The sequence below is a fragment of the Bactrocera latifrons genome, unplaced genomic scaffold, assembly GCF_001853355.1.
Source record: "Bactrocera latifrons isolate USDA-ARS-PBARC rearing strain unplaced genomic scaffold, ASM185335v1 scaffold_81, whole genome shotgun sequence".
NCBI lineage: Eukaryota > Metazoa > Arthropoda > Insecta > Diptera > Tephritidae > Bactrocera > Bactrocera latifrons.
The window spans coordinates 123914-142613 of NW_017537501.1; the positions used below are offsets into that span (position 1 = coordinate 123914).

Consider the following 18700-nt stretch of genomic DNA (forward strand, 5'->3'; position numbering starts at 1 on the left):
TCAGTCTCCCCATTTTATGAAACTTGCAAGCTTCCACTTCAGTTGCCAGCCACCCTCAAATTCCGTCTACACCAAAGTCTGTGTCTACAACAGCCATTTAGTCGTTGGAGTTCAGCGCGCTCGCTTATTTCTCCCCCTTCATTTTACCGAATGCATTGTCTGGCCCAGAGTTTCCTCATCACTTTCATTCATTTACGCTTATACTTCGCTTATTTTCTCTTGTTTGTTTATATTATCGACCTTCGGAATATGGAAAATGCCGGCTGGCCGCCGGTTGTAAAAGTTTTACGCTTCCACTGATTCTCCGATTAATGTTTGTGTACCGGAAAGTATACAAAGGAAATACACATTTGGTTTTCCGGCTGCATAGACGCCACTACCACCCCAAAGTGAGTAAGTGGTAAGACCATGACAACCCCAACAGTTGCATTTGTCGTGTTTTTTTTTTTTCGAATTAAACGCCAAGGCAACGTTCGACCGCCAGTTACCCCAACTTCAGTCGACTTTAATAGATGATATTTTTGACTTTTGATATTCGTAACATTGTCTGCTGTCTGCGTGTATCCTTTATTCATTTCCCTGTTGGCGCTTTACAAATTTATATAGTACATCCTTTCTGCAAAGGGCATTGGTTTCTTTATGCCTGCGTTGGCTTTCACTGCTGCTCTTTGTGTTGATATCAAAGCAATCACACTTCCTTGTGCGTTTCATAATAAAATTGCTCGCTATGGGGCATGTAGCAAAAAAACGGGATATGATATGTTGCATGCCACAAACTGTGTTAACATTTCATTTAAGGATTTCAACAGGGAATACATACTAGAACTCCCCATATAAATATTTGTTTTTACATTTATGAGTAATACCGACAGTTTAAGGTGCCATCTGTGGCAACAAGGGAGTTTATATGTAGAAATACGGCAAAAAAGGGGCTTGCCAGACGACAGCTGGCACTGACGACTATGTTGTTAATTTGCTTGATTTTTTTTTTTATTGAAAATATGTTGCACGGATTTTAGTGGTGATTTTTGTTTCATAAAGTTTTTTGTCATTGTTTACTCCTTTCGTTTGTCATGTAAACAGTAGTTATGAAGTTTTTAGAGGGTGGCTAAAAGTGGATTAAACAGTAATTAGCACTAATGTGGCACAAATTGATTTACACAGTCCAAATGTTGGTACGCAGTCGGAAACCAACCCTGTTATGACAAATTGAGCAAAGACACAAAGAAGAAGAAGAAAGAAAAAAGAAATTACCATGGATTTATGAGGATGATATGAGTTGAGTATTACAGTAAAGATTCTGCATAACTTTTCGGAATTTTTCATAAGATTTGATAACGGGTGATCCAAAGCGAGGTACTTTTTTCTTGAGACCCAGCGTTCTATATTGGATAACATTCGATCGATTATATCACATCCAGTATGCAATTAGAAAATATAATAGCCTTAGCTGAAAGTATACACGAAGACCGTGGAGAGCCGATTCGGCGTTCGCAGCAACTCAGATTGACGTACGGAAGGATTTGGCGCAATTTACATCGAGATTTTATATTGAAAGCGTACAAAATATACAGCTTGAGAAAGAACTGAAGCCGCTCGACCTTTCCAATCGACATTGCTTCGCTCTATGGACTCTTGAAAAGTTCCAAGAAGATCTAACGTTTTCGAACCAAATTTTGTTCAGCGATGAGACACATTTCTAGCTCAACCTGAAGAGATTCAACAACTGACATTTTATACAGAAAACAACAATGGTTTGTTGTGGTTTGTGTGCCGGTGAGAACGTAACCATCAATGGCGACCCTTTTCACGCCATGATGACCGACTATTGAATATCTGAAATTGAAGCTCGTGATCTCGGCGACATTTTTTCAACAAGACGGCGCCATTTTCCACACATCGCATCTATCAATGGTTTTGTGCCAAGAGATTTCCTGTGGGGATATGTAAAATTTCAGGTCTATGCGAACAATCTCGCTTCGTTTCAGTACTTAGAGCAAAATTTCACGCTTGTCATTCGCCAGTTACCAGTCAAAATGCTCGAGCAAGTAATAGAAAAATGGATCCAACGGATGAACCATCTGAGAATAAGCCGCGGATAACATTTGAAAGATATAATCTGCAAAAAATAAATGCRAAAGAATGCTGTGTGGAGTGATAATAAACATTATTCTTTAAATTTGAAGTTTCTGTGTTTTTTATTTAAAAAAGTAGGGGACCTCAAAATAGATCACCCTTCAAAACAATACATGACAAATATCGATTAGGTAGCAGATAGTCAAACTAGAACTTATTTATGATCGGCCAGTTTGTAGGGCAACTATATCCTATAGCGATCCGAAATCGGCGCTTAAAACAATTACGTTTATTATAAAAATTTATTACTCTGCGAATCATCGATAAAAATAGCCACACATTGTTTACCGAAGCTAAAATTTACTGTTTCACTATGGTTTATTTTTAAAATTTATACAAAAATTTGACATTCTTGTTTGTTTACGAATAACGCATACATTTTAACAAAAAGTTAGTGCCTGCAATATTATTAAACCACTTGTTGATTTTGTTGTATATTTTATGATTAAATTATTTGTTGACCATTTTTCCGCAGAAAAACTAGCCTTATCGCCACAAATTATTAACGTTAATATTTTTTGTGTACCAAAGTTTACATATACATAAATTGACTAAAACTAAAAATTGTTTTACTTTATTTGCTGCAGTTTTGTAAATATTGGTGGGCGCTGAATCTCGTGAACGAAACGACAAAGACACTAATAAAAAAAATCCACCGCCGGCAATGAGGCATTTTGTAGCCGTAACTTAAGTAAATATGCTAATATTTGCGCATAAAACTCACGTTTTCAGTTCCGCTTACAACGAATGATTAACCAGCTTCATTACACTAGTTACGCCCTCTCTCTCTCTCGAAAAATTTCCTTCTAAAAGCAACAACAATATTATGCACGTGCCTACAATAAGATAGACACTTGTGTAACAGCTTGTTGCTCTCTCTCTCTCTCTCTCTCTCTCTATTTGATTATGCCAGACTGTTGAATTATGCCTATTGTTTGTTCGATTCGATAGTTTCCAAAGTTTGACTGATCAAATGTAGCTTACTAGTGTATCCTTTTATGAATCATATGTACTTTGATACATATTTGCTCTAATGATCTAAAAATGTTCTTCAAAAGCCGCTTAATTTTCTATTAATACTGATTCAACTAATTGGGGATGACCTCATTACACTTGATTTATCTCCGCGATGATGGTAAATATTTTAGAAAGACTTATGTACGTTTATCACTACATCGTGTAGTGTTGTTATTCTAATGGCGCGATACTAAAGATCTGCAAAGTAACGGCAAACATATAAATAACAACAAGACCAATGACAAGTTATAAAACAAATCACCAAAGGCGTAAGGAGAGAAGATTTATGAATATGAAATACGAGGTTGGATTAGAAAGTGTCCGGTAGATAAGGGCATTCTCGAAAATCGGTTTCTTTTACGAGTTAACAGTTAGTTCACTACTTCGTTCTTGACTTATTAAATGTATTTATTTCGATTGAAGGTGGGTATTACAATAATATAATATGAAGATAAAAAATAAAAAAGTTAAAGACATGAATTTAAATTTGTTCAGTTGGTTTGTATGATAGATATAGTTCTCGGATGTGATTTTTTTTCGGAAATTGTAAGTTGGATTGTAGAGTTGGATTTCGATGGATATGGAAGCTATATACAATATTACTGATCACTGTCTGGTGGCTACTTACGCTCGCAATATTTAGCTAATAGATCAACATGGCAGAATATGTCAAGAGCAGAGCACCATGGAAACAATAGAGCATCTCTTATCCACTTGTCCCGCATTGCCAAGACTAAGCTGTAAGGAGTCCTACCCACGGTTCGAGGCACTGGAGGAGGTATCGTTAGTTAGACCAGAGCAGGCATCCTAAAGGATGGCAACTGAACACCTTCTGGTAACTCAAAGGACCAAAACTGGTCTATGCATGGCTTAGTGGTCTACCAGATTAACCTAATCTATATGCAATATTGGTCCGATATCGGGGATTCCGATAAATAAGCATCGGTTCGCGCAAACAGACAGACATGGCTAAATTCACTTAGTTCGTGCCATTAATCATTTATCTATATTCTTATTTTATGATATAGTAAATGGTATCTGACGTTTTCTGCCGGGTGTTATTAACTTTTTGACAAACTCTTCAAGGTATAAAAAATAGTTCTCGATAGGAATTACGTACGTACTGCTGCCCAAGATAGCTTTTGGAACCCCAAATGTACTTATTCTCATGGAAGATCATTATTCCGTAGCACCCTTAGTCATAAAATCTACTCTTACTATTCAACATCTAGAAATAGCCAGCGCAATTCTGCATAGTTAGTTAGGGTTTTCTTCTAACACTCGAAAGCTATTGTGAACGCCAGACAGATGAATGATTCCTACACGATTATGTTCTAATTTTTCGTGCACGGCGCTCTCTAATCAAACCCGAGTATAGAACAAGCTGTGGGATGACCACAATAAGGAAAGAGATCATTAAGAAACTCGCCGTTTCCACGAAACGCATACTTAATCTGGTGCTTCTGTGGGAGAAATATGAGAGGGTGATAAACTAGGATTTAAGTTCCAGTTTTCGATTTTTTCTACTACTATGAAAAAATCCGGTCACGTATTGTTAACTCGACAGCGTCCCTCAAAACTATTTTAGGAATGTTTTCTGTCCTTCAATAAGGAGAAAAATATTTAGACGTCCATTATGGTTAACCCGGGAAAATATTCCTGCCTCTGTAAACTTTGAGCTTATTTCCTATCTAATCACCAGAACTGCGACGAACCATTCATTTTTTTACAGCAAACCCAGACCTTCATTGAAAACCGTGTTTTGTTTATATCAAAAACTTTTCAGTCCCCCCTTGTAGCCTCGTTATTGAATAACGAGATGCGCGAGCTAAAACAATCAAATCTGAAAGAAGTGTCTGCTCGTTTGAAAATATTAGAGTAGGCTGTTTACTGACCAACTCTTTGTCACAGATAACGCCTGATAAGGTGAGTAAGCGTTGGCCTACGAAAATTCGCAGTCATTAAGCGATATAAAAAACACTCTTTCTGCTTAGCGACCAACATAGTTTTGCGAAATTCAAACGACGAGCAACAACTCGACGCACGGAAAGAATAAAACGAATAATTGCACGAAAAGTTAATTACAAGCCGCAGACTTGGAGTACTACGTGACCGCATTAAAGGCAACTAGCGCCTATCATATAGTGAAATTACGCAAAAATCGAAGACGCAAAGAGAGGCAACATGCTAAGATTGGCAATAGCAATACTTCTGACAGCCGCGCTGCAACCGGTCATGTCACAGCTGCCGCACAGCGCAGGACTACCATCCCAACAGGGCTTGGCACGTCTGCTATTCACCTCGCGAATTACGGCTCTCAACCCGCAAGTGTCGGTGGCGTGTTTCACCGATTACATCAGGCATTCAAATTCGATCAGCGAAGCTTACGGTCAGGACTACAAACAATGCCTGCTCGAAGCGAGCGAGGAACGCAAACAAATTGACGATGATTCGGCGAGGGAACGTCAGGAAGTTGTGCATGCAGCCGAGGCGGTATGCAGCAGTTTACACGCTTGTAATGAGGTCAGCAATACTTTGGAACTGTTCAACTGTCACACGAAAATTGTGAGTATATTTCGAGTTAATCTGTAGAACTTGGAAAGGTTCATAAAGTAGTATAAGTGTCCGAAAAAGTAGGTAGGAAAATATCTGAATGTGATAGCCTTAAATTTCAGTATACGTTAGCGCCAGGATTTCTTTGAAAGTCAAAACCCAAAATTGACATACAAGTGTTTTGTTATTATATTTGATCTTCCAAAAGGCGAAAAGAAGTTTACTTAATTTAAAAGTGGTTGAGAACAGACAGAGAAACAGAGAGAGAGAGAGAGAGAGAGAGATTCGGGTAGTTTCTCTCTGTCAGCAGTAAAACTTACGTATATTTCTTATCGAATTTTCATCGCCGAAAAGATCAATGTGCAGACAGTAAGATAAATCATAGTGGCGGTAAGAAGTGGTGTCCTCGTTGTACCTGAGACGTATAGCCAATATAGAATACAAAAATCTAACTGGGTTATCACTACTGTTTAATACCGTTGTAAATACTTGCACATAGGCTCGAAAAGATATACGTACAGAGACATACGAGTTCCTTTATGGTTACTGAAGATATTACAGTTTTAGGTATTTCATAAGGGAAGGGCCTGAGAAGGCTGTTAGAGTCAATATCGCCGGATACAAGGGAGTTAATAGTAGGAGATAAATATTTTTCTTTCCGATAGAATTTTTACAAAAATTATTTCCTATAAAAATTTACTTCAACCACAGGGCAGTGCGAACACCAAGGCCATATACAGCATATCGGGTAATGCCTCCGAACATGCGACCGTGTTGCAAGAGCGCTACCGTCGCATCGAATTGCATCATCAGCAGTGCTGTCAACGCGCTGAGCGGCGCTATGTGGCAGATACTGCAAGTAACTATAACTACTTGCAGGCCTGTCTGGATGGACATGTGCAGCCAACCACAAGTTCCACCACAACAATAACAGTACCAACAACTAGTTCCATCACAACAACAACAACAACAACCACTGAGGCACCAGCCCCACCGCCAGAACCGATGACGTTACAATCGTCACCCTCCACAGTCTACGATGAACTAACGACCACTGAGCAGTCCCAAAACATACAACAACAAGTAGCACAGATTTTAAACTTATTAAATTGACCGCCGGTAAAATCAAGGAATTCTTCGGCGGTTAAATAATACCAAAAAGCTGTGAGGTTATGTGAATAGGATTGAAGGGAGGAAAAAATAAATGAAAAAAATGCGTTGAAAAATTAATGGTGTGGTGTTTTCGTTTATGGTTGTGGAAATCCATAGTAGGCAGTTATTTTTTTTTTTTAATTTTTTTTAATTATTACAAATTTTTCCTAAGCTTTTGCTAACCCTTTCCCAGAGTGTGTTTGCAATTTTCGCCAATTTTGCAGTAATACAATATCGGCACGTTTGCAAACACACAAATCCAGTCAAGTGCACTTCAAAGCTTCGTTAAGTGTCGTACGGAAAATCAACCCTGTTTCATAACGAACTGTCAAATCAGCGCAAAAGAGTTTATAAGCCAGCTTTGTTTAAGTAGTGTAAATATTTTCCAAATTAACAAAACAAATGCAAATGCGAATTGTTTTTGCAAATGCAGCGCGTGACTCGGCTGTATCTTTCGCAACCCCATCGCAGTCTAGTTGGAGCAAACTCTTGCTTTGGGCACGGCTGTCGACTGCATAATCAGTGCATTTCCGTTTGAAATTTTCAGCTGTGTTTATTTATTGCTCACGTGTCACTTTTTATGCAAACATATATGTACATATATATACATATATTCCGATCGTTAGCTAAGTAAATAGACTTTTTTTTTTACTTTGACTCACACCAAATATTTTAGCGGTCACATTTTTCACCATTTTCTAGCGTAAATTCCGGACGAAGAAAATAATCTTTTTTTTTTGGTCACTTACCTGCAAAGAAAAGAGAAAAAAAAATCAAATTAAATATTTTGTTAAATAAAAATATTTTTAATAAATTGTTATCGAGTTATGCTAACAAGCGGAGAGGAAGTGAATTTCGGTGCATGTGTTAGGAAAATATTTGCGAACAAAATGACGTCAGCGCATATTTTGCAGCAGATTTGCGATAACATTTGAAAACAATAAAAAAAAATTTTTTTTTTTAAGTATCGAAACAACACGTGCAGAAGAAAGCGTTCAGCGTAGTGTAGACTCTCACTCAGAATTTTAGCGCTTATCAGGAAAGCTACGGAGAAGTAAAATTAGCATACCATTTAAAGAGTACTYGAAAAAGTATTTTCGTATTTCCAGTTAAAGTTCAACATATTTTTTTTTATATTTATAATGATTTTAATGAACCAAATATGTACAATTTTGTTCGACCACTTTTTGATATTTTTCCGCTATAGATATTATTCCATCAGTGGCTTTTTTCTGGTTTCTCGGCAAGTAGTTTTCACAAGCTTCTCTTTAAGCCAACTTTACTCTATAAAGGGAGTTCTGCATTGACCGAAACAAATTGTAGTCCGATGGTTCAAAGACAGGGCTTTATGGCGGATACATCAAAACTTTCCAACCAAGCTCTCCCAGTTTTTGCCGAGTCATCAAAGATGTGTGTTGCCTAGCGTTGTTTTGATGGAAGACGAATCTCTTTCTGTTAATTAGTTCTGGCCGTTTTTTTTCGATTGATTGCTTCAACCTCATCAGTTGTTTACAGTAAAATGTAGAATCATCGTTCAACCAGGCTGGAGCAGCACATAGGGGATGATTGGGATGATTCCTCTCCAATCCCACCAAACACTCAGCATAACCTTTCAAGGCTTTAATCTTGGTTTTGCGACCATTTGTTGAGCTTCACCACACGTGGACCATGCTCTTTTTCGCACATTATTGTCGTATTTGATCCTCCTGTTACGATTCGCTTCAGAAAGTGTTCGATTTCATTTCATTTTGGCAAAGAACCGCAGATGTTAATTCGATCCATTACTTGACTTCACAAATTTCATTGATAGCTTTCGTGGCATTCATCCCATTTTTATACAAAAATTTCAAAATATAGCGAATTTCTTCATTATTTTCACTCATTTTTGAACAGCTGTAACTTTTTTTAACTTTCCTGAATTCAATTTTTTTGTTAAATGAAGCTCAAAATCACACCTTTCCAACAATATATGGTATAATTGATAACACTGGAGATATACAACTGCAACGAAATCTATTGACCAGATACGAAAAGACTTTTTCGACCACCCAATATACTCACATATTCTACGCTGCCGAAGAATAAGAATAAAATTCCGCAGAAAGTCTGTTATAAACAATCTTTATTCATTACCATTTACTGCTTAGGAGGGTGGTAACTTGCAATAAGACACAAAAAAATTCTGTAAAAACTGAGCAATAATATCTGAAGGTCTTCATTGATCATATTTTCAATAAAGTGATGCTCTCTATAGGAGATTTATAAAACAGCTGTTTTTGAAATCGATCGAATCTGTGGAATTTTTTCCCGCCACAACTCTATTGAATCGGCTTTGGCAGCCTCACTCCTCTTTACTCTCCTTTCTTGGATACTACTTTCTTCCATTTTTTACTTATTCATTTGATATTTCTTTAATTTTTAACTTTTCTCTATATTTGTTTGTTTCATTTTTTTCAGTTTGACAGTTTAAAGGGTCTCAATCAGCTGTGATATTGTGATAAATTTCCCTACTGACATAGATATAAGCTTAAAATCTGCTCGATGAAGAGATTAACAAGTGCCATTTTTAAATGACGAAATCTTGCTAAAATTAGTAGAATGTTGAGATAATCTACTCAACAGCCTAAATCTCATGCTTAATTGTCAGTCGGAACATGGTACAAGGTCGCATTTAATGCTTCTGACGTTTTAGAAAATAAGCCTTCAAATGACATTAGCGAATAATTAATTTAAATTATGATATTTCATTAATAAATCTTAATAAAAATACCAGGCGGTATTACATGTAGAAAATAATATTATTTTTAACTCCCAATCAAATATCGGTTAGTATTAACTGCGCCTTAAACTTACCCATTTTTCAGGCTATTAATTCACATAATATCAAAATGAATGCTTGTGTGTAGCATCCAACTGTGCAATTTTAAGGCCTTTACTTTTTTTAAATAAATCAATCAATCAACCTTCAAACAAACTGTTCCTCATTCGGTTATAAATCGTTGTTAGAAACAATCGTAATTAAACAAAAAAAAAAAAAAGAATAATACACGGTCATAGTAAGATTGGATGATAAAAAAGTAAATAAAGATTATTATTAATTCCAGCCAGATAATTTCGGCATTGAAAGCAAAAAGATATAAGAATTAAGAAGACAAGCGCCTAAGCAAAGCCACATTTATCCAATAATTAAAGATCCAATTCGTTTTTTTTTACTTCGGCATCTTGAAATATATGCCTGGCATATATATAATATACACATGCTTATACACATAATTAGAAAATAAGAAGCTTAAAAGCTTAGAAGTGCAACAACAAATTATTAACCCATATTATAGGTATATTGTAGAAAATGTAATTAATCTTCATCGAAATGAATTAGAAATATAATCAGCTAATTTGATGTGGAGCTGTTTCTTTTTGTAATTATGTAAGATGAATTTTCAGGGTTTCGACTTAAGTAGCGAATGAAACCAAGATTTTTTTTCTCTAAAGTAATAGTGAAATAATACTCTTGTCTTCAAAATTAAAATTAATTAAAAAAAAAGAATATTATAAAAAAATAAATAAAATTATTTAAAAAAAATTATAACAAAAAAAAAATAATAAATAATTAATAATAAATAAATAAATAATTATTTTATTTAAATTGCTTTCGACTATCATAATTTGCAAAATTTTAGTTGCAGAAAATCTGAAATTGTCATTTATTTTTGAACAAAACGTCCGTTGGGACAAACCCTGATGCAAAATACGAAAACTTCGACACACATCGTTCACAAAATCAGCTTTAACAAAGGTTTAGTCTAAACTAGAAAATTGTATTTGAAAGTACACATTTTGCAGACATTTTTTATTTGAAAAAAAAAAAACGGTTGATCGAAGTAGAGATCCTTTTTTCAATAATTCCTTTTGACAGATTACCCGTGAGTCGTGTCAAGCTGTCATGTTATTTTTGTTCAGTATTGTATGCATTTTAACTTTATTACGAAAATTCACCTTTTGTAAAGAATGTGTTTCGCGCGCTTCGCTCAACTTATGGGCAACATAATCTGCTTCTTGAGCGTACTATTCTCAACACCATCATCCATCTTGAGACCCAGTAATATTTGTTGGATAATATTCGACCGAAAAGACCACGCCCAGCACGGAGTGAAATAAATAAGGCATCCGTAGCTGAGAGTGTTTACCAAGACTGTGGCGGGTCAATTTGTCGCCTTTCGGACTCGGATTAACGTATGGAACGACTTAGCACATTTTACATCGATATCTTAAATTGAAAGCGCACAAAATAGAGCTTGTGCAACAACTGAAGCCGCCCGACCTTCCCAAGTGACATTGCGTCACTCTATGGGCCCTTGAGAAGTTCCAAGAAGATTCGACATTTTCGATCAAATTTTTTCGGGCTCAATGGGTATGTAAAAAAAAAAAAATTACGCATTTGAAACGAAGACCAATCTGAGAGATTGAAGACCTGTCATATTTCTTCAAAAATAATGCCTCTGAGAAAGTAACCGTCAATGACGACCGTTATGGCGCAAATGTAACCTACAATTTGATGTCTGAAATTGATGCTCGTGATCTCGGTGACATTTGGTTTTAACAAAACGGCGGCACTTCCGACACTTTGCATCAATCAATAGATTGAGAACACTTCAGTGAGCAGATAATTTTACGTTTTGGGCTAGTCGACTGTCCACCAAGATCTTGTGATATCACACTGTTAGAATTTTTAAAGCCAGTTACCAGTCAAAATGCTCGAACGAGTCAACGAAAAATGGACCATCTGAGGCGTAGACGCGGTCAACATTTTAAAGATATAATCTTCAAAAAATTAGTGCTAAAAAATGTTCTTTCGAATGATAATAACCATTCCCCATTGTATTTGAAGTTTCTGTGTTTTTTCTTTACAAAATTAGGGAGATTTTCGCCCACACATTTGCTTACAAAATCATCCATTACAGTTACAAACAATGAAGCAATTCAAATTCAACAAAGACGAATAATTAAAATATAAAATATGTATAATGGAGTTAAAAAGTTGCAAGATCATCAGTACAAACTTGGCCGAAGGTAAAAACAAAAACGACAACGAAATAAGTTCCCAAATATTGCGATCAAACGATCTATAGTATATATGTATATCTTATATTTACCCAGGTACTAAAATGTGCACACACATACAAGTACATTCATATGGACAAACAATATAAATTCAATAATTGTAAGCATTTATGGTCAAAACTAGTATTAACCAATACAACAAATACATACAAAAACATCTAAATATACTTTGAAGCGTTTAGAAACGTGCAGTCATGGTCATGATCACTTCGAAAACGCTCTACAAACATTAATACACATGTACATATGTATGTATGCATATACAAACGAAGCTCGTTGAACGTTAAATTTACGAAAAAGCGTCGACAGGAGGCGGCTAATATGGACATAAACTCGCCAAAATACAAACCGCGGAACTTAGACTGAGACAAAGCAGGAAAATGGTGGAATATTCGTGCAACGCCGAAAACCGCCGACAGTTAGCGTTAAAAAGTTGAAGTGGTTCATTTTGAAAACTAAATTGATAAAAAAAAATATATATTATATTGTCTTTTTTATGGTTTTCGATATTTTTGAATAAGAGAATAAGAACAGCATTAACTTTCAGCAGAGTAGCACAGGAACCACAATACCGTTCATATGTGCATTTCTGACAGCATAAAGGGTATTAAAAGATAATTATCTTGCTTTTGATAGGTCAGTTTGTATGGCAGCTGTATGATATAGTGGTCCGATTTGAGGAAGATATTAAGAAATTGCAGTGCTGCCTTAGATAATAATCCATACCAAATTCCGTGCCGATATCTCGTCAACTAAGGAAGTTTGCCATACAAGTACTTGTGTATCATCGGTCGGTTTGTATGACAGCTATATGCTATAGCGATCCGATACCGGCACTACCGACAAATAAGCAGCACGGTGGAGAGAAATGAAGGTGTGAAAATTTCCGAATCGATATCTCAAAAACTGAGAGCCTTTTTCGCATGTCAAAGTTTCCTTCTTAGTCTAACAAAGCAGGGTATAAATATGAAAATAATATTATCTAAATCTTAAAAAGCGCAGCCAGCAATTTTTTATGCTTTTATTAGACCGCAATCTGGATCATTTCAGCAAATGAACTTTGGTCAATCAATCATATAAATTTTCAACGCAACAACTTAAAAGAACGAGGTCTAGGTTTTCTTAGAATTAAAAAATCTTCAGCAACTTATAAGTCAAATTAACTTTAATGATCTTCCATAAAATATGCTATGCAAATACATATGTCAAAAGAGCAAATAAAACTTTCACATTACATTTGACTTGTATTTAATAAGCACCGTGGCACTGTTCCTCGCAGATAAACAAGTAAGCAAAGTGAGCCAGTTGTGTGACACTGCTTGACTCCAAACGTCGCCGCCTATTTTTGTCGCAACAACTTGTATTTCTTTCGTATATGGGCTACAAAAGTGGCACGCTGCCACTTGCCGCCAAAAATGGCCATATTGAGAGCTTTCATAATGTAAACAACGAAAGTACGAGTTTGGAGTTAAGAAATATAAAGATTATGCTTTTAGTAAAATATGCTTCAGTGTGAATGCATGCAGTATGCAGCTTCTTTGCAAGGTATGATCGGAAGAAAGCATGCCCGAAGATTTGAACCAAAGCTTATTGTGCCCAATCCACAAAAAAGTGGACCACACAATCTGCGCCAATTGGGAGAGGATAAGCCGCCTTAATTTCACATGTAAGATATTATTGAGCGTGGTATGTGAAAGAGTAAATCTATAGTCAACAAACTGATTGGAGTTTATCGGTGTGACTTTAGACTTGGAAAATCTGCAATCGACCAGATTTTCACCATGCGCAAAATCTTAGCAAATCCCGTGAAAGGTAGACTAAGACACATCACCTCTTAGTCGATTATAAAGCCGCCTTCAGCTAGTTCTGAACTCCGTATTCCTGCAAAGCTGATACGGCTGTGTAAACTGCCGATGAACATTACCAAAAGCTCCGTGTGGATCGGAAAAAATCTCTCTGAACCGTTCGATACCAAACGAAGTTTCAGACAAACGTCGAGATCCAGTAGCAGTATAACTCTTGCCAACAGGTGCTACTTAGGACTACTGAGGCAATTGAGAAGTAAAGTCATTTCTCGGCGAACAAAAACCAAACCCCACAAGCCTCTCATAATTATATTATCGTTCTTATTTAGGATGCAAAGGGTAGAAGGAGTTTTCGAGAGGAAGGTTTTGCGGAAGATTTATGATCATTTGCGAATTGGCAACGGCGAATACTGCAGTCGATAACATAGTTCAGCGATCCAAAAGACAGTGGCTGCGCTGGCTAGGTCATGTTGTGCGGAAGGAAGAGAACATCTCAGCTTCGAAATGGAGGAAGACTTGGCTCCACTTATCATTTCGAATTGGCACCAAATAGCCTAAGGAATAAAGGACTGGCGTGCTGTTGTTAACTCGGCTATGACTCCGTAAGCGGTATCTACGAAAGTAAAGAAGAAGAAGAAATCAAAGCTTTGTACACAATAGACCAGAAGTCGCAGTGGATTTTTTATAGTTAGAGTCCAGACTTTTCACTTCCAGATCATAAATCAATACGAAGAATGCCTAACAATCATAACTGCTCCATTTTCTAATCAACTATTAAGTATTTCTAAGAACAATTTCGGCAAATATTCGCAAATGGCCAACAATCATAGAAGAAATACTACCTTAAGTGCATGACACTCCAGTGTGACATGACAGCTTGAAAATTGGCAGCGGCCTGGCCGAAGACAGAAGTCAGGCAACTGAAGGCGAGCGGCCGAGTTCAAAGCCAGTTGAAAACAAGCGACTGGCGGTTGGTGTAAGAAACACCTGCGTACAACAAGTGTTATTATTGCGTCAATTACAGTTTGGAGGCCTCTTAACCATGGCGAAACAGCGTCTAGCAATTGCTGGTGTTACTGGGGCGCGTGCGCTTAACGAGTTCGATTGTACACACACACACACACACACACAGAAAATCTTATATAAATTACATACAAAGCCAATGCCTTTTCAAAACAACTCTGGCAATTGAGTATTTATTTGCGCCAACTGCGAATCTGGCTTGCCGCGCATGCGCCACAACTGCATTGCGGTTACACACATGCCAACACACCTATACATACAAATGTACAAATGCATGTGCTTGGCTTAAAGCGGTAAGAATTTCAAATATTTTCGCTTGCCTTGCCATTCGTCGTATTTTTCTATAAATTCTGCTTCTATATTGACGCTTTTGTCCACTAATAATATTTACACGCTTCAAGCTTTGTATTTCGCTTGGCTAGTGTGTGTGTGTGTAATGCCTGAGCGTTGCATTAACTATTGGTCAACGTCAGTGCCGCCAACGTGGAAATTTATGCGATAATTACAGTTGTTGTAGTGGCCAGCAGCGCGATTCACGGCAATTGCTGCGCTGTGATCTTGGCAATCGCTTGTAAATCATCGGAAATTGCTGTAGTTCAAGGCAAGATCGCGACAACTTGGCAGATGTCTGTGTCAGTCTGAAGATGTGTTATGTATGCATGTAAATAAATATGTATGTAACTGTTGATCTCACTTGACTTTCGGAGAATTATATTCGTCTCTATTTTAATATTGCGCCTTTAAAGAGTTTTCTTGACGAATAGCAACATCATAAGCTATTTAACCAAATATTGTTGATATTATAAATTTGTCCAGATTGCTGGGCACAAAAAGAAGTCCAAGCCGTAAGCACTGTCAAGATGGAAGGAGTTCTTATTAAACTCTAGAGTGGAACCAGATTACGATAACTACTTTAACTTTTTCCCATACATAACATGAAAAAAGAAAACCACAAATAAGGTTTACGACTGTGTAAGGAAGAGTGTCTTCTACCCAACTTAAATATATTTTTTTATGCCGATCGGATAGATTATCTTACAGATTTCGAAAACAGATGAGTAGTGTCGAAGAGAACAACGATCACGAGATGATCCATGACTTCACAACGTTCCGTTCTACGGACAACAAAAACCCCGCTGTTTAGGGTTCTCGATATATAGTATACCTTACCACACTCTATTTTAGCCCAAACCGGATTTATATATTTTATATATCTAACTTAGAAAACAGTTTAGGATATAAAACTAGCCCATTTCTGTTAACTAGACCAGATACTTTTGAGAACATATAGGAATGTTTCTTCAGTTCGGCTGTCTCTACTATTCTTTTTCCATTAAGTTTTCGATCGTATGAGCTTTATATTCTATCTCTAACTCTTTCAATCAGCGTCAGAACCGAAAGTTTAGCCAAGCCAAGAATCTGCGAAAATTTCTGTGTGAGAACTTGTGAAGAATACAACAGGGTCTCTGTGTACATTCATCAGTTAAATACAATCGGCGAAGATTTGAAGACGTGCTTTTCTAGAAAAGTTTTGGATGGATTTCAAGTGAGTTTGCGATGTATAGTAGACCTGTAGGCCACAATTCATAGTTTTCTTCACATATTCTGCACACTCCCTGTGACGAATGCGAGCTCTGAACGACCTTTTTCGACACTTCGCCGCATGAAAATTTGGCTGAGGACAAACATGCTTCAAGATAGACTGATCGGCCTGGCGCATCGTGTCAGTGATGTCACTGCAGAAAAAGTTCTTGAAACATTTTCAAAACTTGTACCCACTTGGTCCTCTTTAAGAACTATTTCTGGATCCGCCCCTGATTCTATAGGCATTCAGTATGAGATCGTATAAGTATTAATAGATTAGTTTCACTTCCACCGTATTTCTCTGCATGGTACAGCTCTAATGAGAATCACTAGAGGTAGAACCAAATATGTGCCATTGTAAGGCATTCAGATACAGATTATTCATCAACTTTGTGAAGCAACCATTTGACGACCTCGACTTGACATCGTTTTTGCAAAAGGTTCTGGACTTTTGGTGCTATTCTAGCATTGATACGCTTCATTGAGTGTTGGATTGATCCATAATAGATGTTGAGAACCTCTGCTATCAACCTGATGTTAATACGACTATTTTCAAGTACTTTTTTCTTTAACTTTTTTGAGACAATCGTTAAAAACAGAGATGCATGCACAAAGACATGAGGCAAGTTGACTACAAAACCTTCACTGAAGGCTTTATGCTACTCAAAGGCATCTCGTGATAAAGTAGACTGCCAAAAACACTCCTGCAGCATTTTCATAGATTCTGTAGACATGATTCTCTTGGAAAAAAAATTTAAGCATACTCGTTGTTCCTTTTCTATATATTGAATAGATGTACAGAACGTATAAAATCAGAGTGACAATTTAGTCGATTTTTACACATATCCGGCCGTATGCCTGAGTGTCGATATATATTTTAAGGTATCGATCTGAAAAATCGTGACGATATCGGTCAAAATTGTTTAGATCAGGAGCAAAACTGGTTCAAATAAAAGTTGACAAACCAAAGCGGAAACAAGTGTAGGTGCAAAAACCTTGCAGGATGCCCTTGAAGTACTAAAAGTTCTCTAAAAGCTCTGTGTTGAAGCAATATTGGTATTACGTTTCCTAGATAGATTGAAAGGAATACTATTCCAGTTCAACACCTGGTTTCAACGCTTGCACTGATCTAGTGAACTTTTCGTGACATTGAATAGTAGAGTTCACCATCGAAAGTACGAGCTTATCTTGACTTGTTTTCTAGCAAAACACCTGCTACTTTTGCCACTGCCTTAAATGATCATTTAGCACACACACAAGCATGCATAGGGAAAGCATACAGTTATTATGCCCATGGCACACGCGCTCGCAAAGCTACAACATGCATTTATGAATAATTGCATATTTTAACCAAAAACGAGCAAGAGACCACCAACAAAAAGAGCCAGCCAGCTTGAAGACTTTAAGTGCCTAGGTAGAAAACAATTTCGATGCCGTAGTAAATTACGTCGAAGACGAAGCGGCCCACACAATTGGCCGCATAGAGACCGCAACAACAAAGCGCCTGTCAAAGCAACAACAACAACAACAACCAACTAAGCGCTGCAAATGCATGGCAGTATGTGTGTGTGTGTGTAGTTGCCATAAGTTTTGCATTTAAAAAGGCAACTCATGTGGTCAAACGCTGCGCTGGTTGTTGTTGTTATTACGGCTAGTTAATGTTGAAAGATTACTTGCAGGTGGAAACTACACACACACAAAGGAGAGTTGCAGCAGGCTGCTTTATCGGAAAATAAATCAAGAAATCAAATAATAGGAAACCAACAAACACACTATATAAAAATAGTAACAACAACAGGGCATAAGTGCATGTGCAACACACACACACACACATGTTTATTCATACACGGTATGTCGATGTGTGTTGTGCTTGCAGACTGGTTGTGCGAACTTAGAGGTCCAACGGCGACACTAAACCCGTTTGACGCCACCACAAACCAATAAAAGCATTATGAAGCATCAAAGTTGTTGCAGCAACAACAGCAAGCTGCGGCAGCAACAGGACCAGTGTGACAAGTGCAGGTGCCTTTGGCTGCACGCCGAACGCTGTGTGGGCTACATTTGGCAAGGAAAGTTTTTATGCGCATGCGCACCGCCGCCTCTTCCATTGAATGGCCACGTTGTGTACGTGTGTGTGCATACAAATGAGAGTTTCTACGCGAGTGGGTCGCCTAAATAAATGCATAAAAGCATTTGCATTTCAATTGAGGTTACTTGCATTTTTGTTGGTCAAAACTAACTAATTAAAATAAAATATTACAATAAAATATACAAATAAAATTAAAATTAAAATAAAAGAAATTAAAATT

The 18700-nt window shown here is 37.1% G+C and overlaps 2 protein-coding genes across 26 annotated transcripts in view; one reads left to right on the forward strand and one right to left on the reverse strand.

Moving 5' to 3' along the window:
* The window catches only part of LOC108976888 (supervillin), a 423491-nt gene that overhangs the window by 80393 nt on the left and 324398 nt on the right, over nt 1–18700 (reverse strand). The window lies entirely within an intron of this gene.
* On the forward strand, nt 5146–6902 carry LOC108976895. The gene is made up of 2 exons (XM_018946317.1): nt 5146–5718; nt 6418–6902. Exons 1-2 carry the CDS (start codon nt 5338–5340, stop codon nt 6817–6819), a joined length of 783 nt encoding a protein of 260 aa, XP_018801862.1. The 5' UTR covers nt 5146–5337; the 3' UTR covers nt 6820–6902.

What these genes read in the sequence shown, in the direction of transcription:
- LOC108976895 (XM_018946317.1), top strand. Translation starts at nt 5,338, where the DNA reads ATGCTAAGATTGGCAATAGCAATACTTCTGACAGCCGCGCTGCAACCG. An exon ending in TCAACTGTCACACGAAAATT is followed by an intron (nt 5,719 to 6,417) that starts GTGAGTATATTT and finishes CTTCAACCACAG; the next exon opens with GGCAGTGCGAACACCAAGGC.